This window comes from Bipolaris oryzae (assembly GCF_000523455.1).
Source record: "Bipolaris oryzae ATCC 44560 unplaced genomic scaffold scaffold_147, whole genome shotgun sequence".
Taxonomy (NCBI): domain Eukaryota; kingdom Fungi; phylum Ascomycota; class Dothideomycetes; order Pleosporales; family Pleosporaceae; genus Bipolaris; species Bipolaris oryzae.
Window position 1 is genome coordinate 17340 of NW_006911423.1, and position 18282 is coordinate 35621.

At 50.7% G+C, this 18282-nt stretch overlaps 7 protein-coding genes across 7 annotated transcripts; 3 read left to right on the forward strand and 4 right to left on the reverse strand.

The window, feature by feature from the left end:
• Positions 1 to 1510: 1510 nt before the first annotated feature.
• COCMIDRAFT_103788 (uncharacterized protein) lies at positions 1511 to 1672 on the reverse strand (the record flags this gene model as incomplete). Its single annotated transcript, XM_007692971.1, has 1 exon — positions 1511 to 1672. The coding sequence occupies one exon, from the start codon at positions 1670 to 1672 to the stop codon at positions 1511 to 1513; it is 162 nt and encodes a 53-aa protein (XP_007691161.1).
• A 3235-nt stretch (positions 1673 to 4907) lies between these two features.
• Positions 4908 to 6739, forward strand: COCMIDRAFT_8071 (uncharacterized protein; the record flags this gene model as incomplete). Its single annotated transcript, XM_007692954.1, has 5 exons — positions 4908 to 5040; positions 5104 to 5155; positions 5201 to 5274; positions 5322 to 6049; positions 6095 to 6739. The coding sequence occupies 5 exons, from the start codon at positions 4908 to 4910 to the stop codon at positions 6737 to 6739; spliced, it is 1632 nt and encodes a 543-aa protein (XP_007691144.1).
• A 736-nt stretch (positions 6740 to 7475) lies between these two features.
• On the reverse strand, positions 7476 to 8973 carry COCMIDRAFT_8072 (uncharacterized protein; the record flags this gene model as incomplete). Its single annotated transcript, XM_007692955.1, has 4 exons — positions 7476 to 7755; positions 7814 to 7911; positions 7981 to 8577; positions 8656 to 8973. 4 exons carry the CDS (start codon positions 8971 to 8973, stop codon positions 7476 to 7478), a joined length of 1293 nt encoding a protein of 430 aa, XP_007691145.1.
• A 287-nt stretch (positions 8974 to 9260) lies between these two features.
• Positions 9261 to 9651, forward strand: COCMIDRAFT_29028 (uncharacterized protein; the record flags this gene model as incomplete). The annotated part of the gene is made up of 2 exons (XM_007692960.1): positions 9261 to 9514; positions 9576 to 9651. The coding sequence occupies 2 exons, from the start codon at positions 9261 to 9263 to the stop codon at positions 9649 to 9651; spliced, it is 330 nt and encodes a 109-aa protein (XP_007691150.1).
• A 1055-nt stretch (positions 9652 to 10706) lies between these two features.
• Positions 10707 to 11628, forward strand: COCMIDRAFT_103794 (uncharacterized protein; the record flags this gene model as incomplete). The annotated part of the gene is made up of 2 exons (XM_007692972.1): positions 10707 to 10969; positions 11556 to 11628. 2 exons carry the CDS (start codon positions 10707 to 10709, stop codon positions 11626 to 11628), a joined length of 336 nt encoding a protein of 111 aa, XP_007691162.1.
• Positions 11629 to 13574: 1946 nt separating this feature from the next.
• COCMIDRAFT_103781 (uncharacterized protein) lies at positions 13575 to 16199 on the reverse strand (the record flags this gene model as incomplete). The annotated part of the gene is made up of 1 exon (XM_007692973.1): positions 13575 to 16199. The coding sequence occupies one exon, from the start codon at positions 16197 to 16199 to the stop codon at positions 13575 to 13577; it is 2625 nt and encodes an 874-aa protein (XP_007691163.1).
• A 425-nt stretch (positions 16200 to 16624) lies between these two features.
• Positions 16625 to 17242, reverse strand: COCMIDRAFT_29030 (uncharacterized protein; the record flags this gene model as incomplete). The annotated part of the gene is made up of 1 exon (XM_007692961.1): positions 16625 to 17242. One exon carries the CDS (start codon positions 17240 to 17242, stop codon positions 16625 to 16627), a length of 618 nt encoding a protein of 205 aa, XP_007691151.1.
• Positions 17243 to 18282: the final 1040 nt, after the last annotated feature.

The window sequence follows — 18282 nt, forward strand, 5'->3', positions numbered from 1 at the left end:
TCTGACCAATGACCTTATCTGCCGGTCATCCGCCCCAGGATCGCGCCTTTGGCGGAGACCTCTTCATTGTTGAAGCTGAGAACGGTTATCTGTTGCATGCACGTCACACCCACACGCAGGGTGAACCTGATTCTCATAGTCTTTCGATGCAAGCATGGAAAAAAGTTGCTTGTGTGCTCTAATCATGTCGGATGAATCGTTCTTTGAGAAATCGCAGGGCTAGCATAACACAGTGGTCATGACTTTGTCAAAACCGCACTCAGAGACACGCCAGTGGCGATTAAATAGGTGTTTGTCACGGTCCGCTGTGGCGCAAGTGCAGCAGTTTAGCTGAGACAAGCGAGAGCGGCTCGCGGTTTGTGCCTCATTCGGACTTACAGATTTGTCTTGGGAGCCATGTATGCACCGAACCCTTTGGAGAAGGAATATCGAAGCTTAAAAGCCTCACCTCGCATCGAGGATACGCGTCTCAGCTCGTGCAAGCCATGTAACTGCGTGCAGACCCTAGTCCTGAAACCTGCGCGAGCTAATTCTTGCACGAGGTAAGTCACCATCCTTAGCGATGCAGCGGCTATAGGAATCAACCGGGAGGCGAGTCGTTGATGAAATCAGTGTGTTGGATTATTGTCTATTACAGCTGCCAAGACGTGCGCCCTCGTGGGTATGTGAAACAGAATCTCCACCCAAGGGCGTCTAGATGTACAGATAGCTCAAGCCGACAACTTTGTATAGTAATCAAATACAAAACCCCATGTAGCAGTACCAGATGATGAGCAGAAAGGAAATTTGAAAGCATTAGGGCATAATGGTTTGCACCAGTCGTTGTAGGGTCAAAACACAAGAGAAAAAAATGGAGCCCACGTGGGCTCGGCGACCATAATGTGATTGAGGAAAGAGACCATGTAGGAATGGTAGAACAGGGGAAGGCGGCATTTGCCAGACAGGAGCCTAGTCCGATCTGAAACGGCCAGAAGCGGGTACCACACCCCTTCCTTTTTGTAAAGCAAGCGCGGAAGCCTGTTCCGAGCGGGAGAAAAAAAACGTGCCATTGTCGTAAGGTGATTGCTTTTTTTGGCATCAAACGATTCGATGGATGGGGCCACCCAAAACGCCATGCTAAGAGGTGGATAAGATGAAGAAGAAGAAGAAGAAGAAGAAGAAGAAGAAGAAGGCCACGTGATGGAGTCGGGGAGAAGCAAGGCGTGACTGGAAACCCAGGTGGTATGATGGATCGGGAATGGGAGCGGGCATGTTGCCAAGCGGAGAGCGAAGGGTATTGGGCCGTGTCGCGTGCGTCTAGATACATATCTGGTTACCGGGATCTCGGGTGGGCTGGATCGTAGTTGGCGATCCATGCATTCCATCTACACGGCAGCGAGTCAGCGTCAGCCAGAGTGGATTTTTTTTGACCGACACATGGCACAGCTCGCATGTGTGGTGATGCAAGATGCCATTTGGGGTGCGTAGAGGGGCGACTGGGGTGTGTGCGAGGTATGAGGCACTTACTCGCTCATGCTTTGGAGGCACAGGGCTGGCACGTCTTGAGCTTGCACTGATCGCATTCGTAGATGGAGGTGAAGGGCCCGCTGTGACACAAGTTGCAGGTCCAAACAACGAGAGTGGTGTCGGACTTGATCAATTTGAAGCTATGGGAGCAGCTGGGACGGGCCATTGCAAAGATGGGGAGAAGACGGGTGGACAAGCGATGGCAATTGAGCGGGAACGACTGTGGATATGTGTGAGTGAGTGAGTGAGTGAGTGGGTGTGAAAGTGAGAGAGAGAGGTGGTGGTGGTGGGTGAGATTGGGTGGGGGATGGCAAGAGTAGATATAGCAATTGAGGTTGAGTGAGTACTGACGTGAATAGTGGCGGCCGCACCGCAGGGGCCAAGGAGGAAACGAAGTCAAGGTAGGGTAGGAAGGGGAGGGGGAGGGTTGAGAGCGAGGGTGTTTAGGGCCGGCTTGATCGTGGCTGACAAAACAAAAGTCAATGTGGAGGAGGATGTGGAGGTGGACGAGGGCAGGGACGAGGGCAGGGACGAGGGCAGGGACGAGGCAGGAAGGAGCGAGCGGAGACCAAAGAGGCAGGAGAGGCAGAAGAGGCAGCCGCGGTGTTTGGATGGTTGCTGGAGAAGGAACGACTCCAGGGCTTGCTTGTTGCCAGACTGCAGACGCTAACGACGCGGATCTTGGGCCGTCTTATAGTTGCTCCCAGCTGCCAGCTGCCTTTTTGCCTTTTGTCAAAGGCTTGGGGGGGGGAGAAGCGGAGAATAAACTTTGGCTACAGTGCAAGCCATTCGACGGCCATTCAGGCCGAGTGCAAGTGGGTGTGTACAACGAGCAGCAGCGCGCAGCCGTGCAGCCGTCTGGCCGTGGTGCCTTGGTCGAGTGTCGAGATCCAAAGGCGGATGGGTGCCGGACCGATGAAGCAAGAGATGGTCTTGACGGTGCCACGAGGGAGTGGGCCAGCCGCTCTACCTACCTCGCTCTCGCTCTCTGCCTCTCTGCCTCACTCGTCTCGCTCGTCTCGCTCGTGCTCCGTCTGATCTTCCGGGATGGCTCTGTCCACCACGACAGGCTGCCTGGCCCGTAGCCGCATCCGCGACGAGCATGCCGTATAGAGGCCGCAGCAGGCCCGAGAGAGCATGGCAGGCCAGGGCAGGCCAGGGCAGGGCGCAATGGCATAGTTCGGCGAGGGATCGAGGGCAGCGCTGCTGCAGCCAGTGTGTCACGGCTAACCGTGCTCGGCGGCCGCGTTGTGGTGATGGCATATGCGCTCTCGTCCACAAACAGACGTTGGGACAGGCTCAGCATGTATGCAGCCACGGCGTGCGCGACCGAGTGCCAGTTGCAGTCTGAGTCGATGCTAGGCTGGGCGCGGCACTGGCTCCTGGTGCGTTTCCTTTTTTGCTGGCTGCTGGCGTGCGCCCACTGGCCATCCCGGCTGCCCACATGCGCTTCTGAGGAGCCGCATGGGCCGCCCGGCAGCCCAGACACGATTGCCGAAACCGTCGCTATGCATGGGCGTCCCTCTCCCCCGGCCCGTTTCCTCTCCACCACCCACCAGGCCCGTAAACACCTGGTGCATCCAATGCCCACACCAAACTCTCCCTCCACGCCCGGACGCCAGATGGACGCCAAAAGCAACCCACCGCTTCCGCCTGCCAGCCAGCCTGCCAGCCAGCTAACCAGCCCCGGACGCCCTCCGAGTCCTCGGCCGCATGCAGTTGGCCCTCCCTCCCCCGTCCACCAACACGTCCATGTGGGTGGGGTGCTGGGATCCCGCCCATAGTCGTCCATCTTGGTCTTGCCCTCACCTTCGTGGGCTGACCCTGACGCCCGGTGCCACGATGCCAGATCGTGCAACCCCGATGGCCATTTGTCCTTTAGGCTAGCTCCATCGCCCGTCTCCATCCTCGACGGTTGTGAGGCAATCGTGCGCAAACATGACCGTGTACCACGTCCCATCCGCTCTCAACCTGCCTGCCGACCCCGGACCAGGCTCTTGGAAAACTGCCTTCCCTGGCAAGCCGAGCTTTTGCCGGCCCCTTCGTAGCCCCAAGCGTTGCTGTCGTGCACGCCGTTTTCTGTCACTTCACCATAGCTCCACGCACAGCCAGATCGTGCCGCCAGACCTGGTGTTCGGGACCAGATGGCCTCTACTAGTGTCCGCTCCTTTTGCAGCCCCGGCAGCCAATCGGGCTGTTTTTGCACAGCCTCGTCGACACCATCACACCGTTCAACCAGCAAGACAGAGGCCGACCATGTCCATCATCAATCCGCCTACCCTGTGGAGCATCATTGCTTCTCTTTCAAGCACACTCCATGGTTGCACCAGGGAGACTATCCCCTCCCACATCAATGCATACTACCCAAGTAGCTCGACAATACTTTTGGCATAGAGCTGATCGTATTGCCAGTTTGGCTGTCAAGCTGCCTGCCAGCCATGCCACCACCATCTCACTGCCGAGAAGTCATCGGCGCCTACAGGACCTCGAGTGATGTACAGAGCATATTGACGGACCCACGCCAATATCTATTTGTGCTTCCTTCTTCCAAGACAACTCTCGATGTCTGTCCGGGCCACTGGCTGCTTTGGGCCACCTGACCTCAAACAGGTCGGCTAGTATGACAGAACAAAGTCAAATCCCGTGTCCGTGATGCGTTGACACTGCAACCGCCCATGAAGCTCGACGGCTATGACTCCATCACATCAGAGCCACCAATAGGGTGGCTTTTGCTGTAGACCGCCATGTATGTAGCTTGGGCAACCTTCACCATCGAGTCCATCGAGGGTGTACAGAAGCAAGCGGTGAGCCTGTGTAACCGAACAAGTCTTCGCGTGGCTGCGATTGCCGAGTCGAGCAGTGGATATAAAAAGGCAGACTAGACGGGCTGCATGGTATTGTGGAAGGCGGGGACTCGAGAGGCTCTGCAGGTACAGAGGTGCATCGTGGTCTACTTAAGGACCCTGACTGGCTAGACGAAGCGACTCTGTGGTCGCGTGCCAGCGCAGCAGCTGCTTGTAAGACGTTTGGGTAGTGCAGCCATGTGCATAAAGAAGGAGCAGCAGCCCCGCCAGCTCACCATGTGCATTTTGTGTCGATTCCTTGCAGGTCAAGATTGCCTTTCGAGCTGTACTTCCCGCCCAAATTCCTACTACGTCGCTTCTTGGTGTGTGTGGGTGTGTGTGTGTGCACGTCGCTTTTGGTGATCGCGAGTCAGGTGCGGGCTGCCACTGGCTGCCGACTAGTCGTTGCCCTATCGAGCGAGCGGATAGTGGGGCAGGCCCAACCCCCGACGTGCCGACAGCTCAGCTACTAGAATGTCAAGCAATTTTGCCAGGCCTCATCGGCCTTCACCACAATTTGCCCACTACGAGAACGTCACTCTCCTAGGACCGCCCACCATGAGGGGCGCTATCGTCTTTGGCGGCACCTCGCATCCCAGGCTTGTCGAGGGCATTTGTGACCGCCTGGGCATGAAGCCTGGCTCCGCAACCCTGGGCAAATTTAAAAATGGAGAAACTTCCGTCACCATTCGTACGCTCACCTCGCCCTCACCCTCACCCTCTCGCCCTATATAACACACGCTAAGTCCTGCAGATACTTCGATCCGGAACAAAGATGTCTTCATCGTCCAGAGTGGGAGCGAGAAGTGCGTAGCCCAGCCCCGTCGTGCGCCAAATGGCTAATGGGTCAGAATCAACGACTCGGTGATGGAGCTGCTGATTATGATCTCGGCCTGCAAAGGCGGCTCAGCCAAGTCGGTCACAGGTACCGCGCACCTCGATGAGCTCAATGCCAGTGACTAACAGTCGCAGCTGTCATGCCCTACTTTCCCTACTCGCGTCAGTCCAAGAAGAAGCAGCACCGCGGTGCCATCACTGCGCGCATGGTCGCAAATCTTTTGCACATTGCTGGCGTCAGCCATGTCATGACAATTGACCTGCACGCTTCGCAGATGCAGGGCTTCTTCAAATGCCCTGTTGACAACCTCGTCGCCGAACCCCTCATTGCGCGCTGGATTCGTGTCAACGTGCCCAATTGGAGGGAGGCTGTGGTTGTTAGCAAGAACCCGGGTGGCACAAAGCGCGTCACGTCGCTAGCTGACGCGTTGAAACTCAGTTTCGGCATTGTCACGACTGACAGGCGTAGGGCGGGCACAGCAGTGCACTGGAACGAAAGCGCCATGTTTGAGCAACTTCGATTGGATGGTGCGTACGAGACGCCAGGTTTGGTGCGAACTGCGCTGGATACAGATGCCGATGTCACACCAATCAGCAACATCACAATCGATCCAAAAGCGGAACCGGGCAAATCGAGCCTCAGACGCACCCCCACAAACCCACTTGTACGGCGAGTTCATGCTGGCTCAGAGTCGGCAGGGAGTCATCCACTTTCCAAGTCGATGCGTGCAGGCTCTATCATCGAACCTGAAGTTCCACTAGAGCCTATTCGAACTGATGCAGAGAACCAAGAACAGGAAGCGTCCGAGGGGCAGGATGTAGATGAGAGTGGCGCCGAGGAGGAGGAGGAGTACACTGATGAGGTTTGTCCATGCCAAAGACTTGTGCCATCTTTCTAACCATCACAGCGCGCACGAAATGTTATTCATGGACGTCTAGTCCAAGGCCACATTGTCGATGACACTCATCCTTCGCCATCCATGTCCGCGACCTCTCATAGCACCTGGCGCAATCGTCCCCCGTCGGAAGGCGATGACGACATACCCAATCACATGATGTCCTCGTTCGTTTCGAATGCCTCGTCTAGTCGTAATAGAGAGACGGAGCATTCACACGCTCTAGGCGGAACTTATGACGCTGCTGCTTCATCTGAAGACGAAGAAGAAGACCTCAAGAATCCCGAACTCGAGACCATGGTGACTCTTGTCGGCAATGTCAAAGATCGTCCCGTCTTCATTGTCGACGACATGATGGACAAGTCTGCATCGTGGATTGCCGCCGCTGAGACTGTTGTCAAGCGCGGTGGCGCGACCAAGGTGTATTGCTTTGCCACGCATGGCATCTTTGGCGGCGACTGTCTTGAGGAGATGAGCCACTGTGATGTCATTGACAAGATTGTCATCACTAACGCGTTCCCGATTCCCGAACACAAGCTCGCTCAGGCCAGTCAAGACAAGCTAGACATTATCAAGGTTGATAACCTCCTAGCAGAAGCAATTAGGCGAAACCACCACGGAGAGAGTATGAGTCAGCTCTTTATGCACTACGATTAGACGAACTACCATGATGATGAGAGAACGTGGGAGAGCTCGAGCTTTGGTTTGCTGTTAGCAAGGCGTATGGGTATCACTTTACTACTATTTTGTAGAAAGTACAAATATGGCGTTGTGAAAAAAAGGAGACAACGGTAGGTGGTGGCAGCACCAACGAGCCTACCTGTGTGGGGCCGTAAACCACAAATGAAACATGATATTTATACGAGGTCATGAACTCACCGCAGTAAGTTGTAGATGTCGAAGGCTCGGTACTGATGATGCCTGCACCATGACAGTGTTCTATGTCAGTCCTCTCTCTGCCTTGTTGACCCCGATCTTCTTGTCTCAGTCCAGAGTCAAAGCAGTTATTGACCGAAATTGTGATGTACTACACACCAGCGATGCAGGCCTTGAGCCTGCAGGAGTCCCGTGATTTGATACGGTGCACTCTTAACGGAACGTTGGAAGAAAAATATCGACATCTGTCCTTGTTTGTGCCTGACTCCCTTATGAGGGTCGGGCCGGAGACGGCCTCGTTACATATTTGTCCCTATCAGTGCATGCGTATGCCTATCATGCACGTCTTGTATAGTATGACGATGCTGTGGTGAGGCAAATCGTCCGCTTGAATGATTTGATTGTAGAGTTGCTTCATATTTTTGAGTACAATTGTATTTATTTACATGCATGAGATCACCAATCTTCCCGCTCAATAACCAAGTCATGAATCATTACCAGTCCAAGACATTTCGCTCTACCCGTACACATTCTGCCTGTTGTAGCCAGGAAACTGCTTAAGCACGCTCTGATCAAAATTCTTCAACTGTGGACAGCTCAAAGCAGCAACCGCATTGTTTACCACATCGAGAAGTGTAGTAAGCAGGCCAAGAAGGATATCGGGCTTGGCTATTGCGGAAACTTGGTAGACGAAGCAAGCCAGGTTATTTCCCTTGAGGAGATTGGCAGAACTGAAAATACCGCCGGTCAGGCTTGCTACATCCACACCAACGAAAGAGTCAGGTTGACCGGTGTTTCTATAACGAGTCAGTGTAAGTGACGGCGCTTGCCGTTGGAAGAGAAGGACCAACGTACCCGCCAATCTCAAGAAACTTGGGATACAAAGCAGCAGCGTTCAAGGTGTCAGCAAGAAAGTAGGGCGTGTCATATGGATACGCTATCGGACGACGGTACTAGCAAGAGAGAGACGCCTCATTAGCACACATACACTCTCTAGTCACACGCGAAGTCACAAAACTCACCCAATTATTCGGGATGCGCTCTCCACCCTGCACAGCAGTATACTTTCCGCTTGTTCCCTGAATCCCAAACCACGACTGCAGCACATGATACGGCAGCACGCCCTCGGGATTCTCCGCGGAATGATTTGCCATGAAGCGAAAAATAAACGTATACGCCGCCGGCTGCACCAGCACACCGGCAAATGGCCCACTGAAATAATACGGATTGGATTTCCGCTGCGCATCCACTCGCGCACTGCGAAACTCAGTCAGGCTCTCGAGGGTCACGACGCCGCCGGGCGACGCATCGATCAGCTGCTGGAACTGCGCAGGCACCGTGTTGAAGTTGTTGCCGGTTTGATATAGATCTCCGCGTGTGGGCGATGCGTCGGTCTCGTACTTGTTGTGCGAGCCCGTGAGTCCGTTGCCCAGGATGCCTGTCAGCCCGGCCTGGGCGAGCGAGGGCTTGCCGCCTATGGACCAGTTGAGGATGTCGCCGCTGAGGGCGCCGCCGACAGCAGAGAGGAGGAGGGCGAGGGTGGGACCCATGCCGACGACTTTGGTCGTCGCTTCGACGTACTGGGTTACGGTGGCGTAGCCATTGTGCGGTAGGAAGTTCTACGGAGATGCAGTGTTGAGTATGACATCTAAAACATGTGCAAAAATGCTTTTTCTTCTTTTGATGAATAGACGTACGTGGTTTGCCAGAGCATTCAGCCCGGGACATGGGCCCCGAAGGTCGTCAGGGCCCGGGGGAACGTATTCATGGCCGCTCCCCGCGCTGACGTCGATGTACTGTGCCTTTGCATCGAAGATGGGGACGGGCTCGAATATAGTTGTGGCGGCGCTTGCACTGTTCTGTCTTGCTTGCATTGCCCTTGCTACTTCTTGCTCCGCACGCTTTAGCAACTCGGGATCATGTTCTGCAGCATCCAGTATAGCAGTCGGCCATGCCGCCGTCAACGGTGCAGTCGCCACAGCGAGGAGTGCGATTCTCGCATTTAGAAAATACATTGTTGGAAAAATTTCTTCCCACAAAAATATGTGTATATATCGACAATCGAAGAAATGGATAAGTGGAGAAAAGAAAAAATATTATCAGAGTGCCACACGACAAATCCCCAATCATTTAAGCTCTGTCTCTCTAATATACATTACCGTCTTTGGCCTCAACTGGCTACCTTTCGCCTTCCTCCGTCCCATTTTTGTCTTACTTTTTCCCTTTGTGCATACATGTCGATTTAGGAATTAAGCAGCGTTTCCCGCTACTGTGTAGACTTTCCACCAATATCAACGTCAGTATGCCCCCCCGGTTCCCCCGGTTTCCCGCCCCATTCATGCGCCAAATCAATTTCACTCGCCTCCTCAAGACCATCCTCGGCGAGGCCGCCGCTTGCACTGAAGAACAGCGGATGCCCCCGGTGACCGGGTCACGTAGCGGCGCGACGGGCCTTGAGACGTCACGGGCTAGAAGTAGCGTTTGGTGTGTGCGTGCAAGGGAGGGAAGGGGGAAGGTGGGATGGTTGGGTGTTGCGGTGGCTAGGGTCAAGTTACGGTAGGTGGTAAATGAGGGGCCTGGATGTGTAGATGGGTAGATTGCGTGCTGTTTGATCTAGTGCGGGAGAGATGCGCTTTGCTAGTTGCGGTGTTGTGCATCTGCAGAGGCTAGAGGGAAGTTACGTAGAGCATTAGCTGGTTTGGCGGAAGGGGTTTGTTAGTGCTACTTAGCTTGATGGATGGGCATATGGATAGCGCATGGGCCTGGGCGTGTGATGCGTGGTGTTTGGATTCGATGCTAGGATCGGTGGCGATGGAATGTGTAGTGGCTCTTCACCATTTCCGGGGCGTGTTATTGGATATGGAATTGAGTGGTTTGAGCAAGGAAAGGGAAGGTATCTACATGTTTGGGTCCCGCGCCATGTACACATGTTGTGTTGTTTGTATGCTACTCCCCGCCAACCGCCACTCCGCCCCTAGTCATTTGTGCCGCTTTCTTCTTTTTGCGGGTCATGAGGATGTGTCTGGGGTAAATGGAGAGCGGAGTGTGCTAGTGTTATGTGCGGATGGTTGTTGGGAGATCGAAGCATCTAGCTTTGCATACTACTACATCGTCGTGACGTACTCCATCTCGTCAATCATTCCCAAAGAACTTCGATTTTTAAGTTCTCGAATTAAGTATCAATGTTTAGAGTTATCAACTGCGCATTCAGCTCAAAACCTTAAATCTACACCCAAGAATTGTTATATATAATTCCCAACACCCGTCATAAATCCTGGAAGTGATATCTTGGGTGTAGGTTCCCCTACTGGACTAGCCGCACGCGTGGTTCGCGATCTAGAGACTAGTCTTTGCGATTGGGTTTAGACCGACGAGCCCAGCGACTGCGACCAAGAGAACGGAGGTGCTACGAGATCTGGTTTGGTCTAATTGTGGGCGTCGGACCGTTTATGGTTACTTCCTAATATGGTTCCGACGCATGTACGCGCGCTCCCGTGGAGATCTGCATTACGACCCCTTTTGTCCTGTTTTGTACTACCTCTGAAGTTGGCCGCGGGGAACGCAAGGGTCTGCTGCCAATAGCTGTGGCGCTGTTTGCCAGGATAGGTCTGTATGCACGATTTGGTGTTTGCTATGAGTGGTCTAGAGGGTTTGGGAACTTCCCGCGCCGACAAGCCATCTCGGTTTAGTTGTGCTGATCGCATCTCGTTTCGAGCCTTTTGCTTGCCCTTTCTGGGGTGCGTCGGTCATGAGACAGCGGAATCCCGATTGCGTAAGTGGCATTCGTACCATTGGCAATGGCCGGGGAGAAGTAGGATTGCATAGTGAATGTGGCTTGAGAAGGCGCCGAGGAGCAAAGGCGCCGAGGAGCAAAGGCGCCGGTCAGAATCGGCAAAGACCAATCTCGCACCTGGTGAATACGTCTCAATTTACGGAAAAGGGGGAGGGTGTTGACTACCGATTAAAGACAAGATTAGCCTCGTCCATGGCTGGTTGTGCGTGCATTCGTACGTATTCTGCAGGACACGGCCCGGCTTCTGGGACTTGTGCTGACATTGACATCATGACGGCTTAATACCGTACCGGCAATGTGCCATATATGAAAAAGGGCAAGCACATGGAAAATCGCTCAAGATTTCATGTTTCCTAAACAATACGCTATGCAATGGCTGCGCACAAGTTATTACGTTACATTCTCCAATAGCTAGGTGCAGACCGTCTGCTGGCTACACACGATTGAGTGGTGTGGCTGTGTGATTTTGTTATGTGATTAGACCGAACCTTATGCTTGATCGACAATATTTCCAAAGCCCAGCTGAATTTTGTCTGTGTTGAATCCAAGACATACGAAACATGTTGGGGGCCAATTCGATAACTTTCGTCCATCACAGTCAGCCAACTCAACTTTAGTAGTTAGTGTGTTACTGAGCCTCTCTTGCTGTGCATATCCGAACTAAAGGTGAAACGATGCTTCGTCTTTTGGTCAGCCTTAATCTTGGCCAGTGGACTAGTACCCCCTCCACACGAAAAATGGAACACTTTCGCCTCACTATCCCCCTTTAGAATTGTGCCATTTTTCACGTGAAGGGGGTGCTAGTGATCATTTCAAGCAGCTTCAGCTTTGTAAAAGTGGCGTTGACCAGGATGATACCACTACAATCTTCGACTAGATGTATGTCATCGCTCATCAATAATTGGCTCACACCCATCTTAGTGCTTTCACGCTTGCTGATGTAGTCAACTGTCCTGTCGTTCTCAACGGCTGCTACTCATGAGTTTTCCTTAGGCGCTTCTTTGTTTTTCTCGTAAATTATGGATTAGGCCCTCTTTAGAACGGGCTTGTTCCCGGTGTGACTGCCGAACTTAATCGGCTCCTTCTTGATCTTACCGATAACATGGGACATTATAGCACCCGTGACTTTCTTTTTTTTTCTAGTCTTGAGAAGCGCTTAATCTTATTAACCCAAAAGCGTAACGGCAAGAGAACCCATTGATATAGAGCATAGTACACATGATGAGTGATGAAGGAACAACGTCACATTGCCGCGGACTGGGGGTTTCTCGCAACAAGCTCTGCTTTCATATTGGCAAAAACATTTAAAAATCTTAGCTACAGTTCTTGAAGTTTGAGCAACGTAGCTGGGATACTATCGTTGTTACCGCCATTGATTGCTGCTGTGAAGCTACCACACATGCAGAGTCACTACCTAAACAGAAGTGTGTGACAACACGTGTAGTGGCCAAGGTGGTAGTATAAACTTATATGGAATGCAATATTAAATGTGAATGTTCGGGTCTTTATGGCTTTCGGCGATACAAAAACAATACGAAATGCCACTTCAGTCCTCGTCTTAAACATAGTTCACTGTGGCATAGTAGTCTTGTTTAGATCCATAAGGCATGTTCATCCTTGCGAATCAACAACTGCCAAGGGGTCATAATTCGGAGTGAATTCTGCCAACACTAGGGTTTCCATTGGCGCTGGTATGTTTGGCTTTATCGTAAGAGCATTGTCGACAGGTCCTGTTATGCTACAGCAGGTGGGCATGGCCAGCTGAAAGAAGCTTCATCGTTCTGCGTAGAGGTAGAGTAATGGTATCCAAACCTCCAAATCCAAACCCTAATGCATTTTTATGGGGTTGGGCTCAGGTCGTCTCATGTATCACATACCCTGATATCATTGAGAAGAAATCCTAGGAATTCTGAATGGGTCATTTCTGGGAGTTCGGGGCTCAGCTCAATGTATCATATGTTGTTTTTACCTAATTCAAAAACCGATGTTGGGATCAAGTGCGTGGGTTCACGTTGCCCATAATCGCATGTTCGTAGTTATGATGTGCCCGGGCAACCAAACAGTGCTTTAAGTCTTGTTAACTATTAGCTAATAAGCAGATAACAAGGAAAAATAGCATACGTCCGTTCTCTCCTATGGTATACCACGCTGCCATATTATGCAAATAAGTTATCTCAGCACTGATGACAGAAGATACTGTGTGTATAATCATTCTCGAGAACTTCTCATTAAAACCACTCGTGAGAATAAGTACGCTTCGTATACTGTTAAATATGAAGATTCTATTTAAATACAATCATCATAGACTCTCATACAAAACATCTCTCCACTTTTCACCCTCGTATGCAGCTCGAACCCATTATTTTCATTTTGAGTCGTAAGAAACATGGCTCATCTCTCGACTTATTATCTTAAAAGAAGACGTTTAATTGCAGGGTTTCCATAAGCTGTAAACGTTTTACCTCCGTAGCCCACGCAGTTTTTCAATTTAGTGTAAACATTCTTATTTGAGTTATAGATACTCGGTTTTGAATGGATTATCGCATGGAAAAAAGACATTTGGGCCGTTTTGCGGCGTTTCGTAGTAGCTTTTATTGGTTTTTGTATGGAATCAAATAGCAGTAAACCAATTCTAGAGGCGTGTCAACGTTTACAGCGGCAATATCGCCGCCGCTACAGTAACAAAGGTAGTCAATATGGTCGCGGTACGTTGGAGATGACGTAGCTGTCAAGCTGACTGATAATCAAGTTATATTGTGCAAAGTATAGCATTGCTTAATAATGCGGATTGTTTCCCAAAGTTCATCCATCGATCTATTTCCATCAAGCCCGCAACCCCTCCATGAGCGCACCTTCTTCCCTCTTCCCCACAGCCTGGAAAACAGCGCCGTCTCCACCAACATCCAATCCCTTCTCCGCTCGCTCATATGCCTCATCGCTCCTATCTAACAAGATTTCGAGCTCTTCTTTGCTCAATAATGTCCCGCCATGACTCGCCTCGTTGATATCGTACTTTTCTCCATCACTTCTCCTCAATAGCTTCTGAAGCTCTTCAAGTTCCTGCTCCTTCTCTGAGCTTCTTGTTCCACCTCGATCATTCCGCACACCGCCCTTGCGGATGACGAGCTTTTCCAAACGACGTTTCGCTTCAGCAGACTCAAGAAGTTTCTGCTCTACAGTGTTGCGTGTCGCGAATCGATAGACAATGACATTGCGTGTTTGGCCAATACGATGTGCGCGATCCATGGCCTGGAGATCCTGTTGCGGGTTCCAATCGCTGTCAAAAAGTATGACCGTATCTGCTGCTGCTAGATTGATACCTTGGCCGCCTGCACGTGTGGACAATATGAAAATATCGGCAGCTTCTTTTGTAGCAGATGAGGGTTTGTTGAATGCCAAAATTTGCTCCTGCCGGTCGGTTTGTGCTACGGAACCATCTATGCGAGAATAGTTCCAGGAGCGGAGATTTAGATAGTAGCCAAGGAGATCGAGGGTAGTTGTGAATTGAGAGAAAATGAGAACTTTGTGCCCACGGGCTATAAGCTCGGGAAGAATGGAGTCCAATAGGAGCATCTTGCCCGAAGTTGATACGAGCGTCTCATCTGGTTCTGTCTCCGATGCAAAAGTTTCAGCCCCGTCCGTGTCGACTTTGATGAATGGATTGAAGAAGTTGTACGGCGAATTACAACATAACCGAAGCTGCATGATGGGATTACCAAGTTTCTTCTGCATGAGTTGACGTTTCGCAATTTCGAATGTTGCTGCGCGTATCTTCTCGTCTTCAGCATCCGAACTAAGATCTTCATCGTTCTCATCCTCCGACTCTGGCTTGTCCAAATTGGCGAAGTACTTTTGGTCACTGACCTCTTCGTAATTCTTCTTTGGACGACCCCGGCTTCGGGTCGACGCGACAGATGAAGGTGTCACAGCGCGGGAAGTCTTTGCACTCTTGTTGGGAGTACCCATGTCGCTCAGAGCTTTACGCTTGTTACTACCGTTGTTACTGCGAATGCTCAACGGTGTCCCCGCTCGACTATTGAGACCGATACTGAGTCTCTCCACTGCCTTGTCCTCGAGATAAGACCGGCTGGTACCATCAAGAATGGCTTGGTAAAGCTCGCGTTGCATCGAGGTTAACGGCGCATACAAGACGTACTCGCGCTTCTTGGGCATTAAGCTTTCGACATCCGTCTTGACGCGACGCAGCAGGAAAGGCTTCAACACTGCATGCAGTGATTTGACCAAGTATTGTTGACGTTCTTCCGATAACAACTGTTCAAAACTAGCCTTGTCTTTCAGTCCGGAAAAGTCAAACCAGCTCTCGAATGTAGAGAGTTTGTCAAACACTGTAGGCAAAAGGAAATGAAGCAGCGACCACAGCTCTGTCAGGTTGTTCTGTAACGGTGTACCTGTAATTAGCAGACGATTTGCGGATTGAAACTGTTGCAGCTCACGAATCAGTCTGCAGTCGAGATTCTTGATGCGGTGCCCCTCGTCGATGATGATGAACTGCCAACCGAAACTTGTAAGGTATTTGCGATCGTTCATGCAAATTTCATAGCTCGTAACCATGATGGGAAAGTCAGCTGTGCCAGGGTTTCGTAATCTAGTTCTGCGCAGTCTCTCACGCTCTTTCTTGTCGCCGTGGTAAAGCATGACCGGCATGCTTGGTGTCCATTTCTCAAATTCCGCAACCCAATTGCTCGTAGTGCTGAGTGGTGCGGCAATGAGAAAAGGACCATACGACTTGTTCTCCCAAAGATGAGCCAGCATGGAAATGGTCTGTATAGTCTTGCCCAAACCCATCTCGTCAGCCAAAATACCATTGATACCGTTATTGTATAGCGACACCATCCACTCCAGCCCCTCAAGCTGGTATGACCGCATTGTACCACCAGTGACGAGTTTGGGTTGTCTTGCAGATTTGAGGTTCGTCATTCCGATATCGCTTGTCTTGACATTGTCTTTCTCATCTTCTGTTGCCTCTGCAGTACCTGCTTTTTTCTTCAGCTCTTCTTTACTGAAGTAACTAGATATGTCCGATTGCTGCTTCTTTGGTCCTCCTCGACTTTTAGTGTCTTGTTTCTTGGGTCTCCCACGCCCCTTCTTCGGTGCCGTGTCTGCTTCTTCTGTATTCGCTGTCGCCGTTTCGTTTGCTGTGCTTCTGCGCGTGGCTCGTCTCTGCGATTCGGCTGCCGTCTTCTCCGCGTTCCTTTCGCGTGCCGAGGTTTCGCCTTTGGTCTCCTTGTCCTGCGCCTCCTCCTCTTCCTCCTGCTTTTGCATTTGCTGGAGCATCACTGACGCATACAACTTCGATTTGTTCATGAGAAACTCCAATTGTTGGAACTTCTTATCTAACACCTCCTTGCCACTCTTGATGTCTGCCTTTCTCTCCTCCTCTAATTGCGCGTCGCGTTTCGCGTCTTCTTTCTCGCGCTGTATCCTCATGCGCTCTTCTTCCTCCTGCATCGATTGTTGCACGTTTTCCTTTTCCATGGTGGCAGGTGGCGGCGATGACGCAGGCGTAGAAGGGGATTTAGATATCGCGCTCATGGCAGAGAGCGATGAAGTTGTGCAAAAGGCCAGAAATTAAGAACAAGAGAGAAGTATCGCAATGTAGTAACTTCCAATGCTGGTGTTAGGGATAAGTGGCGACAACTTTTTGAACGGGGTAGTCGTCTACGGGTGTCGCGACAAAGGAAGACGCGCTAGGCGAGAAATCGATGACGATATTTCCAACGCGCGATCACGCCCCTGAACTTAATTACTTTACGCCACACATCAACCACTTTCAGCCCCACTACTATTCCTTTTTACATGCGCCCATGTATGATTTCGCATAGAATGGTATAAATAGCTACATGTGAGCTTCCTTATAAAGCTAGGCGATAGAAAACAGCGTCTTCTGGGTTCTCATAGTAGCTCTCAATTTCCTCGAACCCATACTTCTCGTATAATTTCCGCGCAGGTGTCATCGTCCTCAGCGTGTCAAGCAACATCTCCTTGTAGCCCCATTTCGTCGCATAAGAGACTGCGACATCCATCAAGAGCTTTGACGCACCAAGCCCTCGCGATTCTGGGGTTAAGAAAAGTCGTTTTAGTTCGCATGTTGTGGTGCTTGACGAAGTCGAGTTCGCTAGCAAAGCTGAGGATTCGGCGGTAGTCGGCGTAGAGAAAAATGGCCGTATGGCTATACATCCCACCGCCCTTTCACCTCTTGTTGAGTTGGAGTCGGGCTGTGTTTTTCCATTCATTTCAAGTGATGTTGTTGAAGATACTGATTCTGACGCATGGGACGAGGCGTACGCCAACCATACTGCACCTCCTTTTTCAATTGTATATTTTCCCGGCAATTCGGCCAGCTCGTGTTCGAAGTTTTGGAAGTCGAGGCTAACGGGAAGTGATTTTGCATAGGCAAGGAACAATTGTTCCACAGTTTGTTTGTCTTCTGGGAAGATGGCAAGGCGAATATTCACGTTCGGCTGGGCCATGTTCGCTTGCGTGTAATATGTAGGATAGATCCAGGTGCGATGGCTCAACAGGAGTATCCAAACATTAAAAACATTTGGTTCGTGACTAGCTCTTGAGAAAGCCTGACCAAGCCAAGATATTGCCTACCCCATGCCGTTACTTGGAATGTTCTAGTCGTGGTAATGACAGCGTAGGGCGTGCCGTTGTTGTATCCGTATTTGCCAAATGCAGTTGGTGAGTTCGAGTCATCTCGGAACAGCCCCACTTACAACTCGAAACCTTTGATGTTCTGAAAATCTATCTTTAAAGACAATATATTACATTAAATTCTACGTTTTTCCATCGAAATCACGTGTTTGGTCTTATGGGTAAGCAACCACATCACAATTCATCATCTCCTTCAGTTCTAACAACCCTATCGTCTAGTGGTATGATTCTCGCTTAGGGATTTCCCGAGCACAGCTTGCGAGAGGCCCCGCGTTCGAGTCGCGGTAAGACCCATTCATTACTTTTTGCCTTTTCTTTGGCCATTGTGTCTTTTTGCTACTTGTGGGGAACGGTACAAAAAGAGAAGGCTGCACTTTTGGCACGAAGCTCTTGTTTTTGTATACTTCCAAGTGCCATATGTTTTTTCAAGAATAACAGCAGATTATGCACTACGAGTGGTTCATTCTCAAGCAGTTCTAAATTAAACAGCACTATCGACATTTAATGCACTTTTATTTCAACTCATCACTGGGCGTGGACCAAATACAATACACGGTTCAATATTCAATTACGACAACAACGTCGTTCTAAGTGGCTCTAGAGCAGAGTGGCTATTGTTCTAGCCGAATCTGATCGAAGATTTCCGTGTGTAGGATTCAATTTTGAGGTATCCCATTCTGAATGTAGGAAATCTAGACCTCAAGAGGTAATGCGATCGAATCCGAAGAATTTATACATTTCCAATTATGTAAATATCTTAGTAGAAGCCGCAAGTGTTGGCCAGCGAGCCCAAAACAAGAATTGTCTCTTGCAGAAAAGCTTGTGTGATGTTTACCAGAGCGAATGAGGCTTC